Source organism: Octopus bimaculoides, chromosome 1 (genome assembly GCF_046866305.1).
Source record: "Octopus bimaculoides isolate indiv1 chromosome 1, ASM4686630v1, whole genome shotgun sequence".
NCBI lineage: Eukaryota > Metazoa > Mollusca > Cephalopoda > Octopoda > Octopodidae > Octopus > Octopus bimaculoides.
Window position 1 is genome coordinate 196,054,612 of NC_142928.1, and position 27,903 is coordinate 196,082,514.

A 27,903-nucleotide genomic window follows, 5' to 3' on the forward strand; every position below is an offset into this window, starting at 1 on the left:
AGAGAGGGAAATTAAAGTTGATTAAACAGATGAGTGGAATGGAAGATATAAATAGTGATGCACAGGAATGGCTGTGTGGTAAAAAAGCTTGATTTCTAACCATATGATAACAACTTTAGTTCCATTGTATAGCACCTTGGACAAGTGAGTGGATTTGGAAGACTATACTAACAATGTCTATCATGTCACCATCCGAATATAGTCAATGCCAGTGCCTCCTAACTGGCTCCTGTGCCGGTGACATGTAAAAAGCACCATTCTGAACATGGTCGATGCCAGTGCCTCCTGACTGGCTTCCAAGCCAGTGGCACATAAAAAGCACCATTCTGAACATGGTCGATGCCAGGGCTGCCTGACTGGCTCCCATGCCAGTGGCATGTACAAAGCATTATTCTGGACGTGGCTGATGCCAGGGCCACATGACCAGCTTCCGTGCCGGAAAAAGCACCCACTACTCTCTCGGAGTGGTTGGTGTTAGGAAGGGCATCCAGCTGTAGAAACGTTGCCAGATCAGATTGGAGCCTGGTGCAGCTGCTGGCTCTCCAGACCTCAGTCAAACCGTCCAACCCATGCCAGCATGGAAAGCAGACGTTAAATGACAACGATGATGATGATGATGGTGATGATGATGATGACGATGATGATGATATATTATATCATCACTACCACCATCATCATAATTTCATTTCTCTCCTCCATGATGACATGGATTGGATACTCTGAGAGGTTCTGAGAGGTCAAGGGACCATGTCTTGTGCCACTGTCTCAAACTGGTCATGGGTTTTTATTGTTAGATGCCTTCCTAGCACCTCACTCCTCTCCCCCCCTTCTCTCTCACTATATATTATATATATAGTTGAGTCCTGTCTTGCATCTGATGTAAATGGAAGATTTAATTTGCATCATAATGTATTCGTTAGCAACATGGTTGCTTAATTAATTACTTATGCAAGGCACACCGTAAACTTTGCAAGTTTGCTAAGATTAAATGGCAGATTAAACAACATGTTATGTTATGCGTAAGTTACACACACACACCCATACACAAACACACACATAGTAATATAGATATACATTCATTTATATATATATATATATATATATATATATATATATATACATACACACACACACCTAAATATACACGTGTGTGTACATATACATACATAAATTGGTAGTGTAATATGGTATTGGTTTTATTAGCTGCCTGCAGAAGACATCCATATACATTTTTACATACATGCAAGCATGCATCCATCCAAACATACATACATACATACATACACACACATACTCTCTCTCATATACATTTTCATGTGCATATTCCTCCATAAACACATATACAAACAAGTACACACACACACACACACACACACACACACACACACAAATATATATTGTGATGTAGTTTGCGTCCATTCGGCCTGCCTAGCTTTGTGGTTGTTACTGGATTCTACAAAAGTGCACAAAGCTTCTCTCCACCTTTGACCAACACCGTAGAGCTGGATCAACAGTCAGCAGTCAGACATTAGTCCTTAGTCCGTGGACTGAGAGAGAAGGCTAGTCGCACGGCCTCTTGAAAACAAGCAGATCAGTGAGTTTACACATAAGACACACACACACACACACACACACACAAATATATGGACTTAAATATATACTTACAAATATATACATATACACATACATACACACACACACATATACATATTTAAATACACAACCCCTCCACTCATATGCATACATATGTACTTAAATATATACATACAGACATAATTTATAAATATATATTTATACACACAACCCATTGATAACACACACACACACACATATATATGCACGCACACACACACACACATGTACACACACACCACACACATGTACTTAAATATATACATACAGATATATTTATAAATACATACATACATACATATATATATATATATATATTTATATACACAACCCATCCATTGATAACACACACACATACACACACACACACAATCCTTATGTATAAAGTGACTTTAAACTGAATCAGATGTTTCATAGCAAACTGATGTCCTAAGTCCATTTTTGGTCATTTCGTCCAATGGCAGTCACCGTAAGCATGAGGTAAGTTCAGAATATTATTATATTTTGTTGCTATGGAGACAAAGAGGAATCATAATTCGTATTTGTTTAGCCCCAGGTCAACCTTCATTGGTAAAACCCATGATCAAAGGTGTTCCAGGCATGACTATTCTCCTTTGTATTTCAGTCATAGTATATCTTGGAATGTATTATCCAAAATGTTCTTAGTTTCTTTTTTAAGATGGTACCATACAGTTTTGAGTAAATTTGGTTGCTATTTCTAGCGAATCATCTGCAGAGTAGATTCCTTGTCAAACTGATGGTATATAAGTATTTAGTGGAGGCGCAATGGCCCAGTGGTTAGGGCAGTGGTTGTAGGATCGCGGTTTCGAATCTCAGACCGGGCGTTGTGAGTGTTTATTGAGTGAAAACACCTAAAGCTCCACAAGGCTCCGGCAGGGGATGGTGGCGAACCCTGCTGTGCTCTTTCACCACAACTTTCTCTCACTCTTACTTCCTGTTTCTGTTGTGCCTGTAATTCAAAGGGCCAGCCTTGTCACACTGTGTCACGCTGAATCTCCCCGAGAAATACGTTAAGGGGTACACGTGTCTGTGGAGTGCTCAGCCACTTGCACGTTAATTTCACGAGCAGGCTGTTCCGTTGATCGGATCAACTGGAACCCTCGTCGTCGCAACCGACGGAGTGCCACAATATATTTAGTGATTATAAAGATCAACAGTGTGTGTGTGTGTGTGAGATCATCATCGTCTTATCATCATCATCATCATTTAGTGTCCATTTTCAATGCTGACATGGGTTAGATGGTTTGACCAGGACTAGTAAACTGGAGAGCTACACCAGGTTCCTATCTGATTTTGGCTTGGTTCCTACAGCTGGATGTCCTTAATGCCAACCACTCCAAGAGTGTACCAGATGCTGTGAATGCACGTGTGTTTTTGTGTTAGCCTGAGAGTGTGTGTGAGCGTGTGTGTTTGTCCATGTGTAAACGTATCTGTGAGTATGTGTGTCTGTGTATACATGCATGTTTGCGTGCATGTGTGGGTGCTTACATGTGAGTCTGTGTGAGCCTGCATCTTTGTGCATGTGTGTGTATTTATGTGTGTGTATATATATGTGTGTGTGTGTGTGTGAGTGCATGTGTGGGTATATAGTTGTGTATCTGTGTGTATTCTTTTATTCTTTTACTTGTTTCAGTCATTTGGTTGTGGCCATGCTGGAGCACTGCCTTTAGTCGAGCAAATCGACCCCAGGACTTATACTTTGTAAGCCTAGTACTTATTCTATCAGTCTCTTTTGCTAAATCACTAAGTTACGAGGACGTAAACATACCAGCATTGGTTGTCAAGCAATGTTGGGGGGACAAAAACAGACATACAAACACATACATACATACATACATACACACACACACACACACATATACGATGGGCTTCTTTCAGTCTCCGTCTACCAAATCCACTCACAAGGCATTGGTTGGCCTGAGGCTACAGTAGAAGACACTTTATTTTGTATATATGTTTTACTGTTTGTATATGTGTGTGCATGTATTTGTATAAGAGCTTATACATATGTGAGTGAGTGTGTGCATCCATGTATGTGTGTGTGTGTGTGTGTGTGTGTGTGTGTGTGTGTGTGTGCATGTGTGTGTGAGAGTATTCCTTTGCTTGCCCACAAATGGGTGACTGGTTCTGCTCCTATCTTCACAGTTCAGTTGGTTAGAAATAAAGGAAAGATCCAGTTTAAAGGAAAAAATAATAATAAATAAATAGGCACAGCTTTGTGGTTAACACACTTAATTTGTAACTACATGGTTTCAGGTTCAGTCCCACTGTGCAGTACTTTGGGGCAAGTGTGTTCTTCTTTGGCATCAGGCTGTCAAATGCCTTGTGAGTGAATTTTATAGATGGAGACTGTATGGAAGGCTATATATTTATGTATATGTGTATGAAGACAGGGAAAGCCCCCGGCCCATCAGGAATCACTGCAGCGATGCTCAAAATATCTGGCAGTGTTGGCTACAGCCTAGTCACCCGTATTACGAACCAGGTGATACACGAAGGAGTCATACCCAATGACTGGTGTAGCAGCACCATAGTAAACTGCTACAAAGGTAAAGGTGACGCTTTAGACACTAATAATTACAGAGGCATCAAGCTGTTAGATCAGGTTATGAAAGTTACGGAGAGGGTCATAGCCCAACTAATTAGGGAGCAAATCAATTTAGATGAGATGCAGTTTGGGTTCGTGCCAGGTAAAAGCACCACTGATGCCATATTTCTAGTGAGACAGCTGCAGGAGAAATATCTAGCCAAGGATAAACCTCTGTACCTGGCCTTCGTTGACATGGAGAAAGCCTTTGACAGGGTCCCCCAATCCCTTATCTGGTGGTCAATGAGGAAACTTGGGATAGAAGAATGGTTAGTGAGAGCTGTGCGAGCCATGTACAGAGATGCTGTCAGTAAGGTGAGGGTTGGAAATGAGTACAGTAATGAATTCCGGGTAGAGGTAGGGGTCCACCAAGGTTCCGTCCTCAGCCCCCTTCTATTTATCATAGTCCTCCAGGCGATCACAGAGGAATTCAAGACAGGTTGCCCCTCGGAGCTCCTCTATGCTGATGACCTTGCACTAATTGCGCAGTCACTATCAGAACTAGAGGAGAAGTTTAAGGTGTGGAAGCAAGGACTAGAATTGAAGGGCCTTAGAGTCAACCTAGCAAAAACCAAAATCCTAAAAAGTAGGAAGGTAGATAAAACACAAACCCCTTCAGGTAGATGGCCCTGCTCAGTATGCAGTAAAGGAGTAGGTAGTAACTCTATAAGATGTACCCAGTGCAAGCTATGGACACATAAGAGGTGCAGCAATATCAAAGGCAGATTAGCTACAAAGTTAGTCTTTGTATGTGGCAGATGTTCAGGTGCAATAAACACTGTAAACAAACAGGAAACAACTTCTATCTCATTCCAGGGAGAAAAACTAGAGGTAGTTGATAGCTTCCGCTATCTGGGTGACCAAGTTAGTAGTGGGGGTGGGTGCGCTGAAAGTGTAACTGCTAGAATAAGAATAGCCTGGGCCAAGTTTAGAGAGCTCTTACCTCTGCTGGCGACAAAGGGACTCTCACTCAGGGTAAAAGGCAGACTGTATGACGCATGCGTACGAACAGCCATGCTACATGGCAGTGAAACATGGGCTGTGACTGCTGAGGACATGCGTAAGCTCGCAAGGAATGAAGCCAGTATGCTCCGCTGGATGTGTAATGTAAATGTGCATACCCGTCAGAGTGTAAGTATCTTGAGAGAAAAGCTGAACATAAGAAGCGTCAGTAGTGGTGTGCAAGAGAGACGATTGCGCTGGTTTGGACATGTGGTGAGAATGAATGAGGAGAGCTGCGTGAAAAAGTGCCACTCCCTAACAGTTGAGGGAACCCGTGGAAGAGGTAGGCCCAGGAAGACCTGGGCTGAGGTGGTGAGGCAAGACCTTCGAACATTGGGTCTCACCGAGGCGATGACTACTGACCGAGACCTTTGGAAATGTGCTGTGCGTGAGAAGACCCGGCAAGCCAAGTGAGATCGTTGCCAGTGCCCCTGGACTGGCTCTTGTGCGGGTGGCACGTAAGATGTACCATCCTGAGCGTGACCGTTGCCAGTACCGCCTGAATGGCCTTGTAGGGTTTTCGAGCCAGATCGTTGCCAGTGCCCCTGGACTGGCTCTTGTGCGGGTGGCACATAAAAGACACCATTTCGAGCGTGGCCGTTTTCGTGCGGGTGACACGTAAAAGCACCCACTACACTCTCTGAGTGGTTGGTGTTAGGAAGGGCATCCAGCTGTAGAAACTCTGCCAAATTAGATTGGAGCCTGGTGTAGCCATCCGGTTGCACCAGTCCTCAGTCAAATCGTCCAACCCATGCTAGCATGGAAAGCGGACGTTAAACGATGATGATGATGATGATGATACACAATAATCCCTTGCCATACTGCAGTTCACCTATTGTGGTTTATTATTTACGCTTATGTTGATTCCTCTGTGATGTTGTTTTGCATTAATAAAATAAATATATACAAGTAATGAAAATAAGAAACAAAAATATACAATACTGTTTCTACTTCTTGGATTTTCACCTGTTGCGGTGGGGTTTGCGATAGTTGAGGGATTACTGTATATCTATCTATCTATCTATCTATCTATCTATCTATATATCTATATCTATATATATATATATATATATATATATATGGGAAAAAAGTCAAGGTAGAAAATGCTAAAATAATTTTATAAAAAACATTTCAGTACCGTTTCAGTCATTGAGACTTTATCAACTGTAAGTATGGAAAGCAATTAAACAAGAGAGACGGAGACAGGCAGGAACAAGGAAAATGCCCCTTTTTATTTGAATACTATGCCAGATCAGACTGGAGCCTGGTGCAGCTATCTGGTCCACCAGTCCTCAGTCAAATCATCCAACCTATGCTAGCATGGAAAGCGGACGTTAAACAATGATGGTGATGATGATGATGATATATATGTCCTGTTTGCATTTGTATTTGTGTACCATTTCTCGTTTTTTTACCGTCCTTGTTTTCGTATACATTCACTGCTTTCTTCCAAGGAATCTAGTGCTCTTAGCTTAGATTTTCTTTGGGGTTGGCCAGATTGGAGCCGTCTCGAGTATAACCAGCCAAAACTGCAAAGATAATCTGGAACTTGACTGAGGAAAGAAAACTCTGAATGATCCGCCCTTGTTTTTTCTTGTCCCTTTTTTGTATCATCTAACTTTCTGGTTGTCTTGTCGCCTGTTGCATTCTTATCCCATTTTTTGTATTCTTTTATATATATATATATATATATATTCACGGTGGTGCACCAGCATGACCGCAGCCACTTGGCTGAAACACATAAATAAATAAATAAAAAAATATATATATACTAATTGTCATGGCAGATACCAGTGTCACACAAATGGCACCCATGCTGGTGGAACATAAACGCACCCATTACATTCTCAGAGTGATTGGTGTTAGGAAGGGCATCCAGCTGTAGGGACCATGCCAAACCAGACTGGAGCCTGGTGCAGCCTTCCAGCATGCCAGCCCTGGTCAAACCATCCAACCCATGCTAGCATGGACAACGGATGTTAAATGATGGTGATGATGATGACAATATATGCATACACACACACACAGATTACAGTGTGTATAAATTTTTGTATTATAAATCATAGTATATCTAAATGATAAAATGTATAATGTACAGTATCTGTCTGTCTGTCTGTCATCCATACATCTTCCTCATCTTCCTCACCAAACTAATATTTTCCACTGACCCCATCTTACATTATTTACGTTTGATGGATATTTGTCCTCATCTTGTTTGTTGTTATTATTAAGGTCATTGCCTGGAATTGAACTCGGAATCTTGGGCTTCGTGGCCCACGCTCTTAACCACTATGCCATATGCCCGTGGGCAATTATGGAGTGAATTTTGGGGCTTAGTGGTTAAGAGCACGGGCTACTAACCCTAAGATTCTGAGTTCAGTTTCAGGCAGTGACCTGAATAATAATAATTACATCGAAAAATATCATAGGAATGAGAACCCAGGTTCAAAATTTCTCCAAGACACCTGATGAAGGCTGGAGGATATATCAGCTGAAACGTTGTGTTAACAACAGACAAGATGAAGACAAATATCCGTCAAATGTAAATAATGTACATAATTCCTCATCCCTTAAATATAGAACTGACCCCACCTTTTCTGTGCCACCAGTTATCTCTCCCTTTCCACTGAGTTACATCTTTTGATTGCCATATCTCATTCTTAACAGACTTCATATCTGCCATCAACTGCATTCTTCCTTTGTTTATCCCTCACTATAGCCATCCCTATGTATCTCTAAACTCCATCTCTGTTGCTGTACCTCTTTCTATTTCTTCCCCCACCCACCCATCCTGTTCTCCTTTACCCACTCATCTCCATTCATTGTTCTATAATATTCTGCTGTTCCCTAACCCTAACCCTAACCCTACCCTTTGCAGACTTCCTCTTACCATCCTCACTTCCTGAGCCACTCCTATTTCTTTTCCATTCTCCCAAGGATTGATATTTACCCTCCCCCCCCCCTCCCCACCTTTGTTCACAACTTACTTCATTCACTTCTACCCACCTCTCACTCTCCTACAAACTTAACTGCCCACCCCTCTTGATTCTCAGACTGTATTCTCTCTCATACTTACCTTCTTGTACCTTTGAGAACATTCCCTGACACCTCATCACTCTCCTGATTGCCTTCTTTCCAGCTATTCCCATCGACCCTTATATGATGTGGGGTAGCCTTGTATCTCTTGACTCCCGTGCTTGTCCCTGTATCATTCTTCAGCCTCTCAACACCTGGCAGAGAGTCACTTCCCTCCCTACTACAAACCCACTCACCTGAGGGGTGTTTGACGATCCTACCTGTACTAGTGCCATGTACAAAGCATTCAGAACACCCTGTAAACTGGCTGCTGCTAGGAAGGGCACCCAGCTGTACAAACTGTAGAACCATACCAAGGCAGACATTGGAGCTTGATGCAGTTGTGTGGCTTGTTGGATCCTGTTGAACCATCCAACCCTTTCCCGATATGGACAACATACTGGCACCTGTGCCAGTGGAGCATTAACAGCACTGTTCGAGCGTGATCATTGCCAGGGCAGCTGTCTGGCTTCCATGCTAGTGGCACGTAAATAGCACCATTTGAGCATGGTCGTTACCAGCGTCGCTTTATTGGCACTTGTGCTGGTGGCACATTAGAAAATCATTAGAGCGAGGTCGTTGCCAGTGCCGCTGGACTGGCTCCTGTGCAGGTGGCACATAAAAAACATCATATATATATATATATGTGTCTGGATATATAAAGATATTCTTTTACTTGTTTCAGTTATTCGACTGTGGCCATGCTGGAGCACCACCTTTAGTCAAATAGATTGACCCCAGGGCTTATTCTTTGTAAGCCTAGTACTTATTCTATTGGTCTCTTTTTGCTGAACCACTAAGTTATGGGAACGTAAACACATCAACATCAGTTGTCAAGTGATGGTGGTAGGGACAAACATAGACACACAAATATATACATACATGTGCATAAATACAACAGGCTTCTTTCAGTTTCTATCTACCAAATTCACTCACAAGGCTTTTGGCCGGCCTGAGGCTAAAGCAGAAGACACTTGCCCAAGGTGCCATACAGCGAGACTGAACCTGGAACCATGTGGTTGGGAATCAAGCTACTTACCACACAGCCACAGCTGTGCCTGTAGATATATATCAATTCAAATATAGAGATAATTGTATATAGATTTATTTGAATGTAAATCTTGAATAAAAATGGCTGCTGCATTTGTTAGTCTGTCTCATATGCACAATGTCTACACACACGTTTTCACATACACATACATCTGAATATAAACAAATGTGAATATAAAGATATATTTGGATAAACTAATACACATAGACAAATCTGGTTATAGATATAACGATATTTATTAATATACCAGAAGATAAATATGGGTATAAATGGAGATTTAATGATATATATTGATACAACATATATGGTTATAAATATAGACATATACATATATAGACACATCCAGCTATAAATGTCGATCCATATTGTAATGTGATAAAATGGTTTACAGCTGAAGAAATGAGTGAGGAGAGTGACAAGTCTAATTATGATGATAATTTTAATTAGAAAGTGTAAAGTCAATGTCCTGTACTAATTATATTTCTGTCATCACATAATTATTTCTGGTTGCAGACAGTGTGAGGAAGAGTCTTGCCTACTCCTCCTCCTCCTCCTCTAGACTGGACATATTTTTCCACAGAAGACTGGAACAATCTCACTTGATGTCAAGACAAGAAGACACACAGACACACAAATGTGCGCACACACATATAAATATATGATGGGCTTCTTTCAATTTCCCGTTCACCAAATTCACTCATAAGGCTTCGGGAAACCTGGGGCTGTAGTAGAAGACATTTGCCTAGGGTGCTGTGCAGTAGGACTGAACTGAAAACCACATGGTTGGGAAGCAAGCTTCTTAACCACACAGCCACACATGTACAAACACATCATGAATGTCTCAGCATAGTTAAACCATTTCTATGGATCTTTGAATGGTTAAAATGAGTTTCTCTCACTGGAATTGCTTTAGTTTCAATACAATCTGCTCTCATACCATGTGTTCTAACACCCAATGCTATGAGGGAGTTGTCCCCAAAATGCTATCAGGCAAGGAATCGGCAAACAAGCAAAACATATACATTGAGTATGTGCGGTTGATAATTCTTATAAACTAGAGCTGCTTTTAATTTGTAATTGAGGCACAAGAAGCCAGAGCTATTTTGAACGAGATCTCACTGGTAGCCATTACCATGTCCAAGACAAGAACAAGATCTTGCCTGCAACCATTTGCCATGCGCAAGACGACAACGAGGCTCTCATCAGCAACCAGTATTTAAGCAGGAGAATAAGACATTCTCTCTCGTTCCTTCTTGCACTTACACTGAGAAATACTGCATAGTCAGCGACTCACAGTGGACTCTTGTCTTGCTCTGACTCCACATGCTTATCTCCAGAGTTAATGAATCTCATGTGTACAGAGTTAGGACAAACCATTTGTTGCTATAAAGACAGTCACTGAGAGCAAACAATATGAACGAGAACTCTGTAAATAAATGGCTATTGAATTGTACTCTGCTTGTGAACTTCTTTGTGTTCCAGATCCTTGAAGCTACAAAAAATAATTATAATGGGGAAAGGAGATACTCCCACAAGCATCTTAAACCTTCTATTCCATTATATATGCATCACTATGGCATACAAGCATATGGTTCTTACACTGTTTATAAATAGTCATATAGTAAGGCGCTGGCATGGCTGTGTGGTAAGAAGGTTACTTCCCAAACACATGGGTCCGGGTTCAGTCCTACTGCCTGGCATCTTGGACAAGTGTCTTCTACTATAGCCTTTCGCTGACCAAAGCCTTGTGAGTGGATTTGGTAGCAGCACTGGCAACGACCTCATATGTATATCATCATCATCATCATCATCATCATCGTTTAACGTCCGCTATATATATATATGTGTGTGTGTGTGTGTGTGTGTGTATATATATTGATATGATCATCATCATTTTAACATCCTGTTCTATTCCCTTTTTACTTCTTTTTCCTCTTCTTTTTTCTTATTCTACTTCTCCTTCTCTTCTACTGACTCTGTCCAAAAGCCTTTATTTAGTCCAATCGAATCTTTCCTTTCAGTTAGTAAATACACACATGCCCTGTATTTCTTTTACTTGTCTGGAGAATTTGCTACATATCGAGGAAACCCAAAAGCAACAGGCCATCCATTGGACTGTTCTAAATAAAAACAAAATGTATAATCATCATCATTCATCATTCATCATTCATCATTCAACATCTTTCCATTCTGACATGGGTTGGATGGCATGACAAAAGTTGCAAGGCCACTTTGCACACCGTTGCTAGCTTTGGCATGGTTTCTACAGTTGGAGACCCTTCCCAATGCCAACCGTTGTACAGAGTGAACTGGGTGCCTTTTTCCCATGCTACTGACAAGGAAGAGAAGAAAAGAAAAGGGAGAAAAGCTATTACTCCTAAGAGGGACTATTTAGGAGATGGAGATGGGTGGATTTATGCCAGGTGTCGAGAGGGTAAACCAGTGGTTCCCAACCTGTGGTCCCCTGATGCCTGGTGGTCTGCAAAGGTAGTACTCGGGGTCTGTGAACATGTTAAGTTTTCAATATTCTGGGGTCCGTGGGAAAACTCATTTAAATAAAAGGGGTCCTTAGTAGTAAAAGGTTGGGAACTGTATGATTGAGGGACAAGCACAGGTGTTTTGGTAGAGGAGACACATGGCTGAAGGAGATCAAAGGAAAATAGTGATGGAGTGCTAGAGCAAACTTCCAAGGACCCCCAGTACTACCTTTGCGGATACAAATGGTGGGTCATGGGAGGGGATGAAAGAGTGGCTACTTTCATAAGTGTGTGAGAAGGGAGTACCAGATGGACAATGATAGGGGCAAAAGTGATGATAGCAAGGAACAAGGGCAGAGGTGAGGGTGAAGGGAAACATCAGAATAGAGAGGGGTAAGATGGGAGATATATGAGTGGCTTAGGAAGGGGACTAGATCAGAAAGTTATGGGTTGATGTGCAAGGTGTGGGAGAAGTAAAGAGGGAGGGATAGGGATATGTAAGGGACTACAGTAATTGGGACAGGATGATAATGATGAATAGAAGTGGCTCAGGGGAGAGGAGAAGGGCGATGGCCAGAAGGGGGATGAGGTAATATGTGCCAGTTCTGCTCTCGGGTGACTACAGCAGCCAAATGGTACCACAAATGGGGGGGGGGAATGATAGGTGTAAAGGGATGACTATTTGGGGAAATGTTTAATGCATCAGAGGCAAGAGAGGGGGCAGGTCCCTGCATGTGCAAGCATAACCAAGTGGTTTTAGGACATGATTTTTGCTGTAATGGGCGATCTTTCATAGCATCGTTATCATTATTGCCACCGTTATCATCATCATCATCATCATCATCATCATCGTCGTCCTCGTCCTTGTCATCATTTGTCATCATCTAACATCTATTCTCAGTTCTGGCATGGAAGGATCCAATGTGTCTGAAGATCCATATAGATATTAGATGATACATTATATTATATATCACATATATATATGATATATATATATATGTGATATATCATATCAAATTGTATTGTATTATATTTATTATGTTATACTCTGTTGTAGGACTGCAAGGATTTTCCTCTTGGGGACAACAAAGTCTAGCAAAAGATCCTTGCTGAAAACTGTGTTAAAGGATCAGTTTCAGGAGTCTGGTGCCAAAGGTGATGAAGGTGTTACACTGTGGCTATGGCATCCTTTCAAGAATCAACAAAACTGTAGGTCCTTTACAATGTTATTTTTGTTGTTGAATGTTGTTGTTGTTAAGCCCTAGTTCAGATCTGAATGAGCAGACCTATGATCAGAAACAATCCAGCCATGACCATCTCATCATGTTATTCCAGACGTAGCATAACCAAGACTGTTTTATTGTTTTTTTTATATGTTTCAGCCCTCAAGGTTGTGGCCATGCTGGAGCACTGCCCGTAAAAATATTTTTTAATATGCTGGACTGCCGTGACCAAGATTCAAACCTGGGTTACCACGGCCTCAATGTGGGGTCCTCACCACTAAATGATCACAACCTTCATTTGGTTTTAATATGAGGGAAACTTGGCTGCTATTTCTGATGTATGCATGCATCTTTATATATGTGTGTGTGCGTGTGTGTGTGTGTGTGCGTGTGTGTGTGTGCGTGTGCGTGTGTATCATCATCATCATTTAATGTCCTTTTTCCATGCTGGTATGGGTTGGCTGATTTGACAAGAACAGACAAGCCAGAGGGCTCTGCCAGGTTCTATGTCTGTTTTGGCAGGGTTTTTACAGCTGGATGCCCTTCTTGATGCCAACCACTTAACAAGAGTTTACTGGGTGCTTACTTGTGAGTGGATTTGGAAGATGGAAACTGAAAGCAGCCTATCTTATATATGTATGTATTTGTGTGTCTGTGTTTGTCTCCCCCACCATCGCTTCATAGTCGATGTTGGTGTGTTTATGTCTCCCGTAACTTAGCCATTCAGCAAAAAGAGACCGACAGAATAAGTACTAGGCTTACAAAGAATAAGTCCTGGGATCGATTCGTTCGACTAAAGGCAGTGCTCCAGCAAGGCCACAGTCAAATGACTGAAACAAATAAAAGAGTAAAAGAATTTCTTTCAGAGCAGTGAGTTGGTGGAATCATGAGGGCATCATAAAAAATATCTTGGAACATTTGCTCCAGGTCTGAAAGTTATGAGATCAATTCTGACTGAAGTCAAGAACCAGGGGGGATATAAATCATATCACCAACTGCATCCCCACCCAACTATAAATTCCAGGCCCTGTACCTATGTTAGAAACAGTTATTGGTTAATACTTTACATGGTTTTGTAACATTAGAGAGCAATATCTTTTCAGGTGATTTAGTGGCAGAATATATGACAGAAGATTTAAAAGACTCACAAATAGAAATCTGGGAACTTTCAGACAATCAGGTTGGTAGCTTTCGTTTCTTTTACACAAATATTTATGGAGTAAAGATTGTTTGCCAACATAACATGGCAGTCCTGGTTTAGGACGAATGTAATTTAGCCCCAGGAGACATCGTCTCCAGCTGGCTATAGGACACGATCTGTGTCCTTACATTTTTTGAACAAGGGAATCTAGCACCCCCACTCAGCTCAAAACAATATCTGTGTATTACGATTTCAGGGTTATTTGCCTTCATCAGCACAGAATAATTGTTTGGCTAGAAGTGGCACTGCCAAATTCCTGTTTGAAATATATAGTTTTCAACGGGAATTTGGCAGTGCCAAACATTTATTCTAGCCAAACATTTATTCTGTGCTGATGAAGAGAAATAACCCGGAAGTCGTGATACACAGATACTGTTTTGAGCTGAGTGGGGGTGCTATATTCCCTTGTTCGAAAATATAAGGACACAGATTGTGTTGTATAGCCAGCTGGAGATGATGTCTCCTGGGGTTAAACTACAGCAACATTCGTCCTAAACCAGGAGTGCCATGTTATGATGGCAAATAATCTTTACTACAAAGTACTGTTGCTGAATATCTCTTGTTGTGAGATTTAAAAATAGTAATTTTCTAACGAATATTTATAGTCACTGACTTCTCTCCCCCACCTACTCTCTCTCTCTCTGTCTCTATTTCTCTACTTATCACTCTTTCCCCCTCTTCCCTCCCCCTCTCTTTATGCACCTCATCATTTATGCATACACACACATCTTCTCTGACTTTAGATCTCTGTTTCCCTCTCACTTCGCCTCTGTTTTTCTCAATACACATCTCTTGCTGAATCCATCCACCCATCAATACATCATTCAATACGCACACACATACAATCATATATAAATATATGTAGATGTGTGTTCTCTCTCTCTCTCTCTCTCTCTCTCTCCATATATATATATATATATATATATATATATATATATATATATATATACATATATATATACATACATACATATATATATTATAGTGGGGTAGGCTAGTTTATGGGGTTACTGTGGGTTTCTCACTCATAAGGGATTTAGCTTTACGGCATATCATCAAACCCCAAACGCTGCTAGCCTTCTTTAAAATCTCAGAGGTCCCAGGCCAGCAATGTTTGGGGGTCTGAAGATATATCATAAGGCTAAACCTCTTATGAGCGAGAAACTCAGGGCAACCCCATAAACCACTATAGTATTAACTGCTCTACATCTTAGAGTCTGCTTCTTCTCCATATTTATGTATTTCTACAAACGATCCTTTATATCTATATATATGATAATAATATTAGGGAAAAAATTCCAAATTTACAGGGAAAAATTCAATTTAATTTATCAAAATTAAATTAAATTTCATAATATATAAATATATAATTTAGAGAAAAAAACCACAATTATTTAATTCATCCATGAAAATCCACAATCATACATATATTTTACTATTTTAATATTTATTGAATTTTATTATAGGTCTTTTTAGTGTATTTACTTATTAAATTTTTCTATATGTGACTGTGGATTTTCATGGATGAATTAAATAATTGTGGTTTTTTCTCTAAATTATGTATATATATATATATATATATATATACACAAAAAATAAAAACAAAAACACAGAGGATTCTGCGGTACACGTGTTTCGTGTTTTTGTTTTTATTTTTTGCATTTACAATTCATTCTTTCACCTCAACCATGAGCTGGCATACACAGGTGCTTACAATTGTCAAGTATTGCCTCTAACATTTACTTTACCTATATATATATATATATATATATATATATATATATATATACACACACACATATAATATATCTAAAGTTCTTTAATCACTGGTGTATTATTCTTTGCTGACCACCCCAACAGGTATTTCAGAAGATCCACCCCATCTATTACACATCAACTGCCCTCTATGTAATCACCTGTCATTCACCAAAGCCCAACTGTAAATCTGTGGTCAACTTTATCAATACAGTCCAATGTAAGGTAGGTAATGCTTTCATTGTACCTTAATTACACTTTATTTAGTTTCATTCTGCTCTCATTATATCTTAATTATTCTTTAACCCTTTAGCATTCAGATTAACCCTTTTGATACCAACCCGGCTGAAACTGGCTCTGGCTCTGTAGTAGAAATGTCCTGTTTCCATAAGTTTTGAATTAAAATCTTCCACCAAACCTTAGTCACAATCTATGTTCCTAACACTAGCTTAATGATAACTAAGTCATTTTACTAAATTCTTTGTTATATTTAAAGTAAATGAAAGAAACACAGAGCATCTCAAAATAAATAAAGTAACGAAAGGGTTAAAAGTCTTCGTTAACTTTCCACATTTCAATGTCATGTAGTTAGAGTTTTTGCTCTCTGTATTTAAACCTATTGTTACCAACCCGGTCATTGCCAGAACCACCTGACTGGCACTTGTGCCGGTGGCACATAAAAGCACCCACTACACTCTTGGAGTGGTTGGCATTAGGAAGGGCATCCAGCTGTAGAAACTTTGCCAGATCAGATTGAAGCCTTGTGCAGCTTACTGGCTTTCCAGACTTCAGTCAAACCATCCAACCCATGCCAGCATGGAAAACGGACGTTAAACGATGATGATGATAATTTCATGAAATAATTTGTTTTCAAAAAAATTTTGTTAATTTCAGAATCCCGGCAGCAGTATATTAATTGTAATGATTGTAAGTGATATAAATGGGGAGGTGAAAGGGACTCGAACCTGCGTCCCTGACCAATACTTCCAATTCCTCATGAACAGCATAATAGACAATGAGAAAAACCAACTGGACAGTCTGCAAGAGGAGATGGAACAAATTAGGTGAGACCTCTTCTACTTAGACACTGATCATTGGTCAGTTTAAGTAAGATAGCCACTGGTGGCCATCATTGGTCAGTTTTGGGTAAAATTTAGTGACTGGTCATTGTTGGTCCATTAATTAAAATAAATTATCTGTGTTGGTGTTCATAAAAAGCCCCCACAACATTCTAGAAAGTGGTTGGTGTTAAGAAAGGGCTTCCAACAGTAGAAAGCATGCCAAAACAGACAATTGGAGCCTGGTGCCGCTCTCTGGTTTGCCAACTTCTGTTGAACTGTACAATCCATGCCAGCATGGAAAATGGATGTTAATTGATGATGATGATGATGATGATGATGATGATGATGATGATGATGATGATGATGATAATGATATGGATGTTGGAATAAATCAAAATCCCAGATAGTCAAAGCAGGAAGTTCAATTGGTTATGACTAATTTCATAAACTGACCAATCACATATATTAAAGACAGAACGCCTGGCATTCTATTTATTTCCTTCTCTGATCAAGTTCAGGATTGAAATCTTGAATATAATCAGAGAAGGAAACAAGTGGAATACCAGACTTTCATATTAAGGGCCAGTTACCTATCTATGTTTGTTACCTACAATCATAGAAGGGACAGTTATCTACTCATGTTTATTAAAGGGTCACTTACCTACCTATGATTGCTAAAGGATCAGTTTCCTATCTGTGCTTGTGAAAGAGTCAGTTACTTACCTGTGATTACAAACATATGAGATAACAGTCCCTGCATTATTAACCCTTTTGTTACCAACCCAGCCGAAACCACCTCTGGCTCTGTAGTACAAATATCTTGTCTTCATAAATTTTGAATTAAAATCTTCCACCAAACCTTAGTCACAATTTATGTTCCTAACACTAGTTTCATGATAACTAAGTTATTTTACTAAATTCTTTGTTATATTTAAAATTAATTCAAAGAAACAGAGCATATCAACAGAAATATAGTAACAAAAGGGTTAAGGTGTTCCAAAGGACCAGTTAGTAAGCTACATTTGTTTACTCTTTCATATTTTATGAAATCCCTTTTAACTTTACCAATTTCATGTTCCTTAGGTCCCTTGATGCAAACGAAGAAGCCACAGAGAAGATTAAGTTGTTAACCCAACTGCTACACACTCGGCCCAAGTTGCCGAAACAAGTCCATGTACTCAATTTTTCAACAAACCAGGTTTGTATAACTTTACTGTTTAGGCAAGGGTGTGGGTGTTTAACAAGTCTGCTTCTCTCATCCATAGTTTTGTGCTCAGCTCTGATGTAAAGTCAGATTAAGTAATGCCTTGTGAGTGATATTTGCACAGCACTCAAAAGTACCTTGGATCGTAGGGCGACATGCTGTGCTTGAGGAGACCTATTGAGTCAAGTACATCAAAACCAAAATCAAATGGAAATTGTTGTTGTGATTCCCGTGCCAGTGGCACGTAAAAAGCACCATCCAAACGTGGCTGATGCCGGCGCTGCCTTGATTGGCTTCTGTGCTGGTGGCACGTAAAAAGCAGCCACTACATTCTCGGAGTGGTTGGTGTTAGGGAGGGCATCCAGCTGTAGAAACATTGCCAGATCAGATTGGAGCCTGGTGTGGCCTCCTGGCTCACCAGGCCCATTCCAAGCCGTCCAACCCATGCCAGCATGGAAAGCGGACATTAAATGATGACGATGATGATGATAATGCATACATGTATACAAGTATGTATGCATGCGTGTATGTAATTATGTAAACATGCATGTGTGTATGTATGTAGGTAGGTATGTCTGCATCTATGTATGTGTCCGTGTATATGTGTTTGAGTGTGTGTGTGTGTCCGTGTGTGTGTGTGTGCATGTATAGACGACGAGATGCATAGGGAGAGTGAAAAGAGGGAGGGAAGAGGGACAAAGAGTGATAGGTAGAGAAATAGAGAGAGAGAGAGTAGGATGGGGGAGAGGGAAATAGGTGGCTGATAACGATGACGATGATGATAATGATAATCCTTTCTACTAGAGGCACAAGGCCTGAAATTTGTGGGGAGGGGCATGAGTCAATTACATTGACCCCAGTGTTCAACTGGTACTTAATTTATCGACCCTAAAAAGATAAACGGGAAAGTCGACCTTAGTGGAATTTGAACTCAGAACGTAGCAATGGGCGAAATACTGCTAACCATTTCGTCCAGCTTGCTAACGATTCTGCCAGTTCATCCCCTTAATGATGATAATGACGACGATGATGATGATTATGCTGATGATGATAAAGTTGATAGGGACGATGATGATGATGGTGATGAAAATAATACACTTCTTCCTCTTTTGAAGGATTAAACTTATATTTTACATTTACCATAATAACATTCCAACCAATGATTCCTTCTCTTTCCTCTTCTCCCCCACCCTCCTCCGCATCTCTGCAGGGTTCTGACATCATACAGTCAGCTCTACTCCGTAACTGTATTGACCAAATGTGTGACGCCAAGTGGGAGCATCAAGAGGAGCTGGACATTATAAGAGACAAGATTTTTGAGTTGAAGGAATCAGGAACCGTTTTAGCAACATGGTCCTCTCTTCAAGAGTATTTCTTCACGAAGACACAAACTACACACCAAAAACTCTTTGAAAAACTGATGTCATTCCTCCACAAAATGGTAAGTCGTTTAGGTTTGGTTATTTTGTTGTGGAATAACTGTGAGATTATAGTTGTTGTAGTTGTTCTGATTAACAGCTGTGGAAAAAAGGTGAGAAAATGGGAAGGCTGGCTGGAGAACAGGCAGGGCCCGTGGAGTTATTTGCAAAGCTGCCTATTTCAGTCAGTCTGGGATGAGCATTGGTAACCTACATGACCTGTCTTGACTCATGAACTGAAGATTCCCAGTCAGCTGTGAGTCATTGCAGCTTTTCCCTTCATGGACTCCAACGAGACATTGAAAGAGAGAACTTCTTGCCATGTTCAGCATGCTTCATGTGCACTTGAGGACCACCTCAAAGCATTGGTCCCGTCTAGGGACTGTGTGCACATATCTGGATTGAAAGGGTTGGCCTTGTCTGTTCTGATTCAGGTTACTGGAGCACTGGATAGAATGCTTCATGGTAATTGTGTGACTCTCTGTGCTCTGAGTTCAAATCCTGCCTAAGTCAAATTATTTTTCATTGTTGCAAGGTTGACAAAAAAATGACTGATCTAGGGTGGTAGATTGAGGGATTGTGAAAAGGTTGCATGGCACGTAAAAAGCACCATTCAAGCATGGTTGATGCCAGTAATGCCTGACTGGCCCTTGTGCCAGTGGCATGTAAAAAGCACCCCCTACACTCTCGGAGTGGTTGGCGTTAGGAAGGGCATCCAGCTGTAGAAACTTTGCCAGATCAGATTGTTACTCTTCTTCCAACTTAGTCAAGGGTTCAAATCTTGCATGTACATTCTGTTTTTTGTCAAGGCACTACTTTTTTACTCTTTTACTTGTTTCAGTCATTTGGCTGCGGCCATGCTGGAGCACTGCCTTTAGTCGAGCAAATCGACCCCAGGACTTATTCTTTGTAAGCCTAGTACTTATTCTATCAGTCTCTTTTGTTGAACCGCTAAGTTACGGGGACATAAACACACCAGTATCGGTTGTCAAGTGATAGTGGGGGGGGGGACAAACATAAACACACAAACATATACACACACATACATACATATATACATATATACGACAGACTTCTTTCAGTTTCCGTCTACCAAATCCACTCACAAGGCTTTGGTCAGCCTGAAGCTATGGTTGAAGACACTTGCCTAAGGTGCCACGCAGTGGGACTGAACCCGGAACCATGTGGTTGGTAAGCAAGCTACTTACCACATAGCCACTCCATGGTCAAATTGATCTAACAGGTTATGCTTAAACAGCTCTTAGTTAACAACTGCAAGGAAAACGTATATTCTCCTTGATGTTATTCATCTTCAGTGACGAGGCATGGCACAGTGGTTAGGGCATTCAGTCTATGGTCATAAGGTCATGAGTTCGATTCCCAGCAGTGCATTATGTCCTTGAGCAAGACACTTTATTTCACATTGCTCCAGTCCACTCAGCTGGCAAAAACGAGTATTACCTGTAATTCAAAGGGGCCAGCCTTGTTACATTCCATGTCATGCTGAATCTTCCTAAGAACTACATTAAGGGTATGCCTGACTGTGGAGCGCTCTTGCACGTTAATTTCACAAGCCGGCTGTTCTGTTGATTGGATCAACTGGAACACTCGTCGTCATAACCGACGAAGAGCCAGTTGATCTTTAAGTCCAGATGTTGAACAATTGTAATTTCTTAATTCTTTCTTCAGGGAGGTAGTCTTGACCTACAGAAATGTGGATGGAACCAAATCGACCTTGATAATCATTTCATCTGTGTGAATCCCATTGTATTCACAAAACTTCTATGTCGATTCCACATTGCAGAAGAAACCCAAGAATTTCGGTTAACATCCACTCACTTCTGGCCAGACAAACAAAATAAACCAAGTGTGGAGAGTTTGGTTCATGTCTTAGAAACAGTCCAAGTCCGTGGAATTATTCCTGAAACGTTGTTCCCAGTTTTGTGGCAAGAGTTCCCGACGTTAGATGAAAGTCAGGTGAAGCTTCTACTTCAAGTGTTTATCAGCCTGGGTATGTTGCTTCCGCTTCATTCCAGTGTACATGGTTCATCTTTAACAACATTATCGCTACCCACATATCCAACACTTTCACCCAAGAAATATTATTATGCATCGGTCATTGATTGCTTCAATGACCTTCGACCTCAGCTCAACTGGACTCCAAAACCATACCCAGGAGATTTACAGGTAAGAAGACTACACACACATCATCATCATCATCATCATTTAACATTCTTGTTCTCCGCTGGCAAGGGTTGGATGATTTGACAGGATCCGACAAACCAGAGAACACCACTGAGTTCCAATGTCTTCTTTAAAATGGTTTCTACAGCCAGGTGCAATTTGATGCAGTTCTGTGGCTTGTTGGATCTTGTTAAACAATCCAACCCATACCAACATGGAACAAGGATGTTAAATGATGATGATGATGATATATAAGAAAATATATATAGATGTAAAAGAAAAAATATAAAGCAAAACCTAACTACTTTTAACATTCTCTTCTTTCTAAACCAAATCATGTTAAATTAATAAAACCTAGTCATTCCCAACATTTTTGATTATCTCCCTTATACTGGAAAAAATCCCTGATTACCTTCCCCTGTCGGGAACTCCATATTTCACAACATAACGAAGACATGACATGGTATAGGTAAAGAAATTTGAGAAACTCGTAAAGAAAATTACGAAACTGGTTATTTCTCCAAAAACAATGTTACTATATGCAAAATTTTCTAGTATTTTTCTAACATAACAATTTAAATATATTCTTTAACCATATAGCACAAGCCTTCTGTAATTTTTTCACTCTATTTTGTCTTTTAAACATCCAACCACGTGCTTTCACATACCAACTCTCTCACCTATTCAAATTAAAATACACACACACACACACACATAAATATAGTAAAGTTTCCATAAAACTTCTATTCCTGTATTGGTCTACCATGTTGACTTCCCAAACTCTGTACAAAAGGTGTGGTTAACTGACCTTGCTCCTCCAAATAGATTTTATTCCTGTGTCTGTTGTATGACATATTGTCTCCTCTCCTCAGTCTGTTTATGGTACGGAGTTACATCTCCCTCAGGTCTTTATCCTGTGTTCTCATTTATTAAAAATTAATGATTTAGTCTAGAGGAAGGGGTTGTGATAAAGAGAGATGAATGGGGTTGATTTTCATCTTAAACAAACTGCAAAGAAAACAAGGACTGGAGGGGTACTTCACTTCGGTAAGAAAGGGCTGAGTGTAGGGAGTAGGGGAACATAATATGAAAGATGGGAGGAGAGATGAGTGAGGTGGGTGGGATTGGGTGGAGAAGGTACACAATCAACAAACTACAAAGAACAGAGGCCATTGTAGTAGCAGTAGAAAGACAAAGTGAGGAATCAGTGTAACTGTGGGTTTCAGAAGTGGACTCCATGGCAATCATTCTTTTTTTGTTTTATTTGTTTCAGTCATTTGACTGCGGCCATGCTGGAGCACCGCATTCAGTCGAACAAATCGACCCTAGGACACTTATTCTTTGTAAGCCTAGTACTTATTCTATCAGTCTCTCTTTGTTGAACCGCTAAGTTACAGGGACGTAAACACACCAGCATCGGTTGTCAAGCGATGTTGGGGGCACAAACACAGACATACAAACGCACATATATATATATATATATATGCATATATACGATGGGCTTCTTTCAGCCTCCATCTACCAAATCCACTCACAAGGCTTTCGTTGGCCCGAGGCTATAGTAGAAGACCCTAACCTTAACTTGCCCAAGGTACCATGCAGTGAGACTGAACCCATAACCATGTGATTGGTATGCAAATTACTAACCACACAGCCACTCCTGTTTTATTTCTGTATCCGTTTAGCTTTCTGGCCACTTTCTCATGTTTCTATCTCTATTGACCAATGTCCTTCCAGTGGCCTTGTTCTTATATCTTACTGACCAGAAATTTACTATTGACCTTCAATGGATCCAATTTCCTTTCCAGATCAGCTGCTGGTTCCGTTTCATCTTGGGTGATCCCCCAGAGGGTCTGATGCAGCGACTGCTGTGTTGCTGTCACCAAGCCATACACAAACAGGCAACTTACCAACACTTATGGAAACATGGAGTGTTGATACGTGCTGGGGAAGTGATGCTTTGCATAGAATACACATCAGGAAACATCAAACGCTTCCATATAACTGGTCGCATCAATACAGACTTCCAAGGAAGCGAAGCAACGGCTATACAGATGACGTGGCTTAAAATGGCTCCCCTCATTCTGGCGGCCATTTCCATGCTCAGTTCTTTCCATGGTTTAATGTATAGTACCTACCTGGTGCCATTAGGTAAATATTTCTATGAACCCATTGAGACGGCCACTGATTCCACTCACCAACATGTCTTCTCAACTGGAAGCTGTCTAAAAGCATGGACTCACAAAAAGCCTTTGATTATTGAAAGAGAAAGAATTCTAAAAGTCGATCATCTTTTTCCATTTGAAGGTAAGTTTTGGTTCATTCCAATCCTGTCCAAATGTTCTTTAACCCCAGGCTAACCTGGATCCAGCAGATCTATGATCAAAGACATTCCATTTCATTCTTGGACTGTCATGTTTTTTTATTTTTTAATCTTTTACTTGTTTTAGTCATTAGACTGTGACCATGTTGGGGCACCATCTTGAAGAATTTCCATTTGAATGATTGAACTGCATTTTTTTTTAAAACCTGGTACTTATTCTGTCAGTTTTCTTTGCTGAACCACTAAGTCATTGGGATGTAAACACATCAAAATTTCCACTTCTTTCTTTTTTTTTAATTTTTATTTTTCTAAAATTTTCGTTGCGTTTTGCAACTTTTTCAATAGAAGACCAATGGAAGAAGCAGCACTGTTAGATCTCAGAATGTCAGATATTGTGGAAGAGATAAGATCATACTGTATGGTAATAGATCTCTCCCACCCAAACTAGTCTGGGAAAAGGAAGTGAAGTTGACACTGGAGTTGACTTAATTGACTAACCATTTGAGACTAAATTTGTGATCTTGTATCTATGTCAGAAACAAATATAATTCTGGATTCCAGCAGGGGCATTCATGCATCTACTCTACAACAAAACACCTATATCTGTCCCCTCAATACCTTAAATCTCTCAACTTGCACAAAACCACAATCCCACAACACTACCCTCCACTCCCAGTTGAAGGGCTTTTGTCTTGCAAGATACTTGGTGACCCTGTCAGTGCTGGGGCCGCATAAAAAGCACCCTGTACACTCTGTGAAGTGGTCAGCGTTAGGAAGGGCATCTGATCATAGAAACCAGCCCAAAACAGACAGTGGAGCCAGGGACAGCTCTTGGCCTTGTCATCCACTGCCAAACCATCTAACCCATACCAACATGGAAATCGGATGTTTAATGATGATGATGATGATGATGATGACTTCAATCCTGTTCAGGACAACTTTGCCTTTCCTCACAATGGATTTGATGAAGTATCAGTCAAGTACCAGAGCCCTTGGCATTAACATTTTCCCCCCAAACTGCAGGCTTTGTGGTGGTGCTGGTGGGGCAATGTAATTAACAATCACCTTCTCACTAATAATTACTGGTCTTACACCAGAATTTAAAGCAATTATCATAGTAGTTAATGCAATAATAAGAACATGGAAGACAAGATTAAAAAAGAGTTAAAAGTTGTAAATTGTTGTATTAATATAATTCCTCCTCTCCCTCCTCCTCCTCATCATCATCGTCATCATCACCACCACCACCACCACCACCACTACCACCACCATCATTATTTAACATCCATCTTTCAAGCTGGCATGGATTGGACGGTTTGGAAGGACTCAATGAGCCAGAGGATTGTACTGGGTGCCAATGTCTGCTTTGGCATGGTTTCTATGGCTGGATGCCCTTCCTAATGCCAACCACTTTACAGAGTGTACTGGGTGCTTGTTATGGGGCACCAGCCCTTGTGATGTCATCGAATAACTCACAAAACAAAGAAAAAAGACCTTCAACTGGGTAGGGTTACAGTTTTGAGGAAGGTGGCTTTATGTCAGGAGTTGAGAGGATAAAGTATGATGGAGGGATAGACACATGAAGTCTTCTATACAGAAGATAGATGGCTACCCTGTATTATATAAGGGTGGGTGGGAACAACTTGAAAGAAGCCAATGATAGTGGTGACGAGGTGTCAAAATGTAATTCAACTCCAAAATACATATTAGTGTATTGTTAGTGGAAATATAGAAATATTTACCGATTTCTTGTGATTCTCAGATTGATGTAGTTCCAATTCAATATTGAACTTTGCTTTCTTTTTCTTTGTTGTTTCTAGTACAAAAATCTGTTGGTTCCATCTCTGTTATGATGGAATTCATCCTCTCCAAGAAGGAAGAAATCTGCTCCCAGAGTGAAGAAAGTCCATTGATTGTTGATAACTACTCAGCAGCAAGATGTTCCACTCAGATGGCAGTTCCAAAGACCAAAAAGAAAGCGATGCTCCAAATAAAATGGAAATTAGATGAAGAAAATAAAATTGTCCAAAAAACGAACAACAACATGGCAGGTGAAGGTTTGTCTGTAAAAGACAATGGTAAGAATTCCTGTATAGGGTCTGATACTTCAAAGGGAACACTTCAGAACCTGAATGAGACTGAAACTGGGGTTTCGAATGAAAATGAAATTGATGGAAGAATAATGAATGGTCGAGTGATGAGTGAGGAGAATGAGAAGTCTATAACTGTGAGGATTGCTTCTAGTTTTGTGGCGAGCATAATGGTAATGGCTCTAGCACAGCACCTTGTGGAAGAATCTTCAGTGTCTGTGGGAAATATTGCTAAAATCACAGCTACAACTGCAACTGCAGTTCAGGCTGGTGACATTGATGCAGCCGTGAATGCAGTGTTTGATGTTGTGAATAAAGTTAACGACATGCTTGAGGTAAAACCTTCTAGCCCCAAAAATGAGGCCCCCCGCAAAAGTAAGTTTTGTATCTTAATGTAAAAAAAACCCCCAGAAAATAAATGAACTCACAAACACATTTGTTTTTAATCTTTTCATCAGGGGAGAAGTTAGTGTCTATGACCTGTAACAGGGAACTCTAAGACTAGTGGAGGGGAGGGGAGGTGGATGGTATCCATAAACCATAGATTAAATACTAGCTGCAGATTAGACTCTACTTATGGCACCAAAAGTATTGTGGCAAAACGACAGGAGATATGGCTTAATTCTTATGATACCAAATGCATTTGGACATACGATAGTTTAACATAATAACAAAGATATATATATATATATATATATCATTGCTATTACATTAAACTGTCGTATGTCCAAATTTGGGCAAATGTGTTTTTTGAATTTCTACTTTTGGTTGCGATAGCTGATTCTTTTGGTCAAACTATCGTATCGCCAGCTGCTTCAGATGCCAAGAAATCAAAAATTGTTGAAGTGTAGAACAGTTTTTGCTATGGAATGGTGAAACTATTTTTCGTTTTCTGAATAAGCAACGTTTTGAACTTACGACACTTCTGCATAATAGCAATGATATATATATATCATCATCATCATCATCATAATATATATATATATATATATATATATATATATATACAGGGTGTCCACAAAGTCTGGGTACATGGAGTAAATAAAATCATAACATAAACAATTAAATATAAGAAATAATAATTTCTTAAAATATGTGTTAATCTCCTTGTACCCAGACTTTGTGGACACCCTGTATATATATGAATGTGTATATTGATTTGTTCATGTGCATGCATGTGTAAGTGCTGAGACATGTCCGTTACATGCATTGGTATATGTTTGACTGTCCATATATGGTATATACACGACAATCATAATCTTGGGCCTAACTGGGTGTCATTGTTTTTGAAATACCTCGATTTGAATGAATCCTACGAACACTTGATTTTATCACCATCATCTTTTAACATCTGTTGTCCATGCTGGTATGGGTTGGACGGTTTGACCAGAGGTAGCAAGCTGGAGAGCTGCACCAGGCTCCAGTCTGATTTGGCATCCAGTCGTAGAAACCAAACTAAAGGAGACAAGAACTTAGTGCAGCCCTCCAGCCTTGCCAGCCCTGGTCAAACCGTCCAACCCATACCAGCATGGACAATGGATGTTAAAGGATGATGATGATGACGATGATGACGATGATGATGATAAACTCCAATGACCC

General features: G+C 40.2%; 1 protein-coding gene across 1 annotated transcript; it reads left to right on the forward strand.

Moving 5' to 3' along the window:
* Window positions 1–1,513: 1,513 nt before the first annotated feature.
* On the forward strand, window positions 1,514–26,737 carry LOC106869899 (uncharacterized). The gene is made up of 10 exons (XM_014915827.3): window positions 1,514–2,112; window positions 12,903–13,054; window positions 14,172–14,248; window positions 16,130–16,249; window positions 16,919–17,088; window positions 18,169–18,283; window positions 19,500–19,730; window positions 21,397–21,894; window positions 23,700–24,198; window positions 26,035–26,737. The coding sequence occupies exons 1-10, from the start codon at window positions 2,090–2,092 to the stop codon at window positions 26,700–26,702; spliced, it is 2,553 nt and encodes an 850-aa protein (XP_014771313.2). The 5' UTR covers window positions 1,514–2,089; the 3' UTR covers window positions 26,703–26,737.
* The last annotated feature ends 1,166 nt before the right edge of the window (window positions 26,738–27,903 follow it).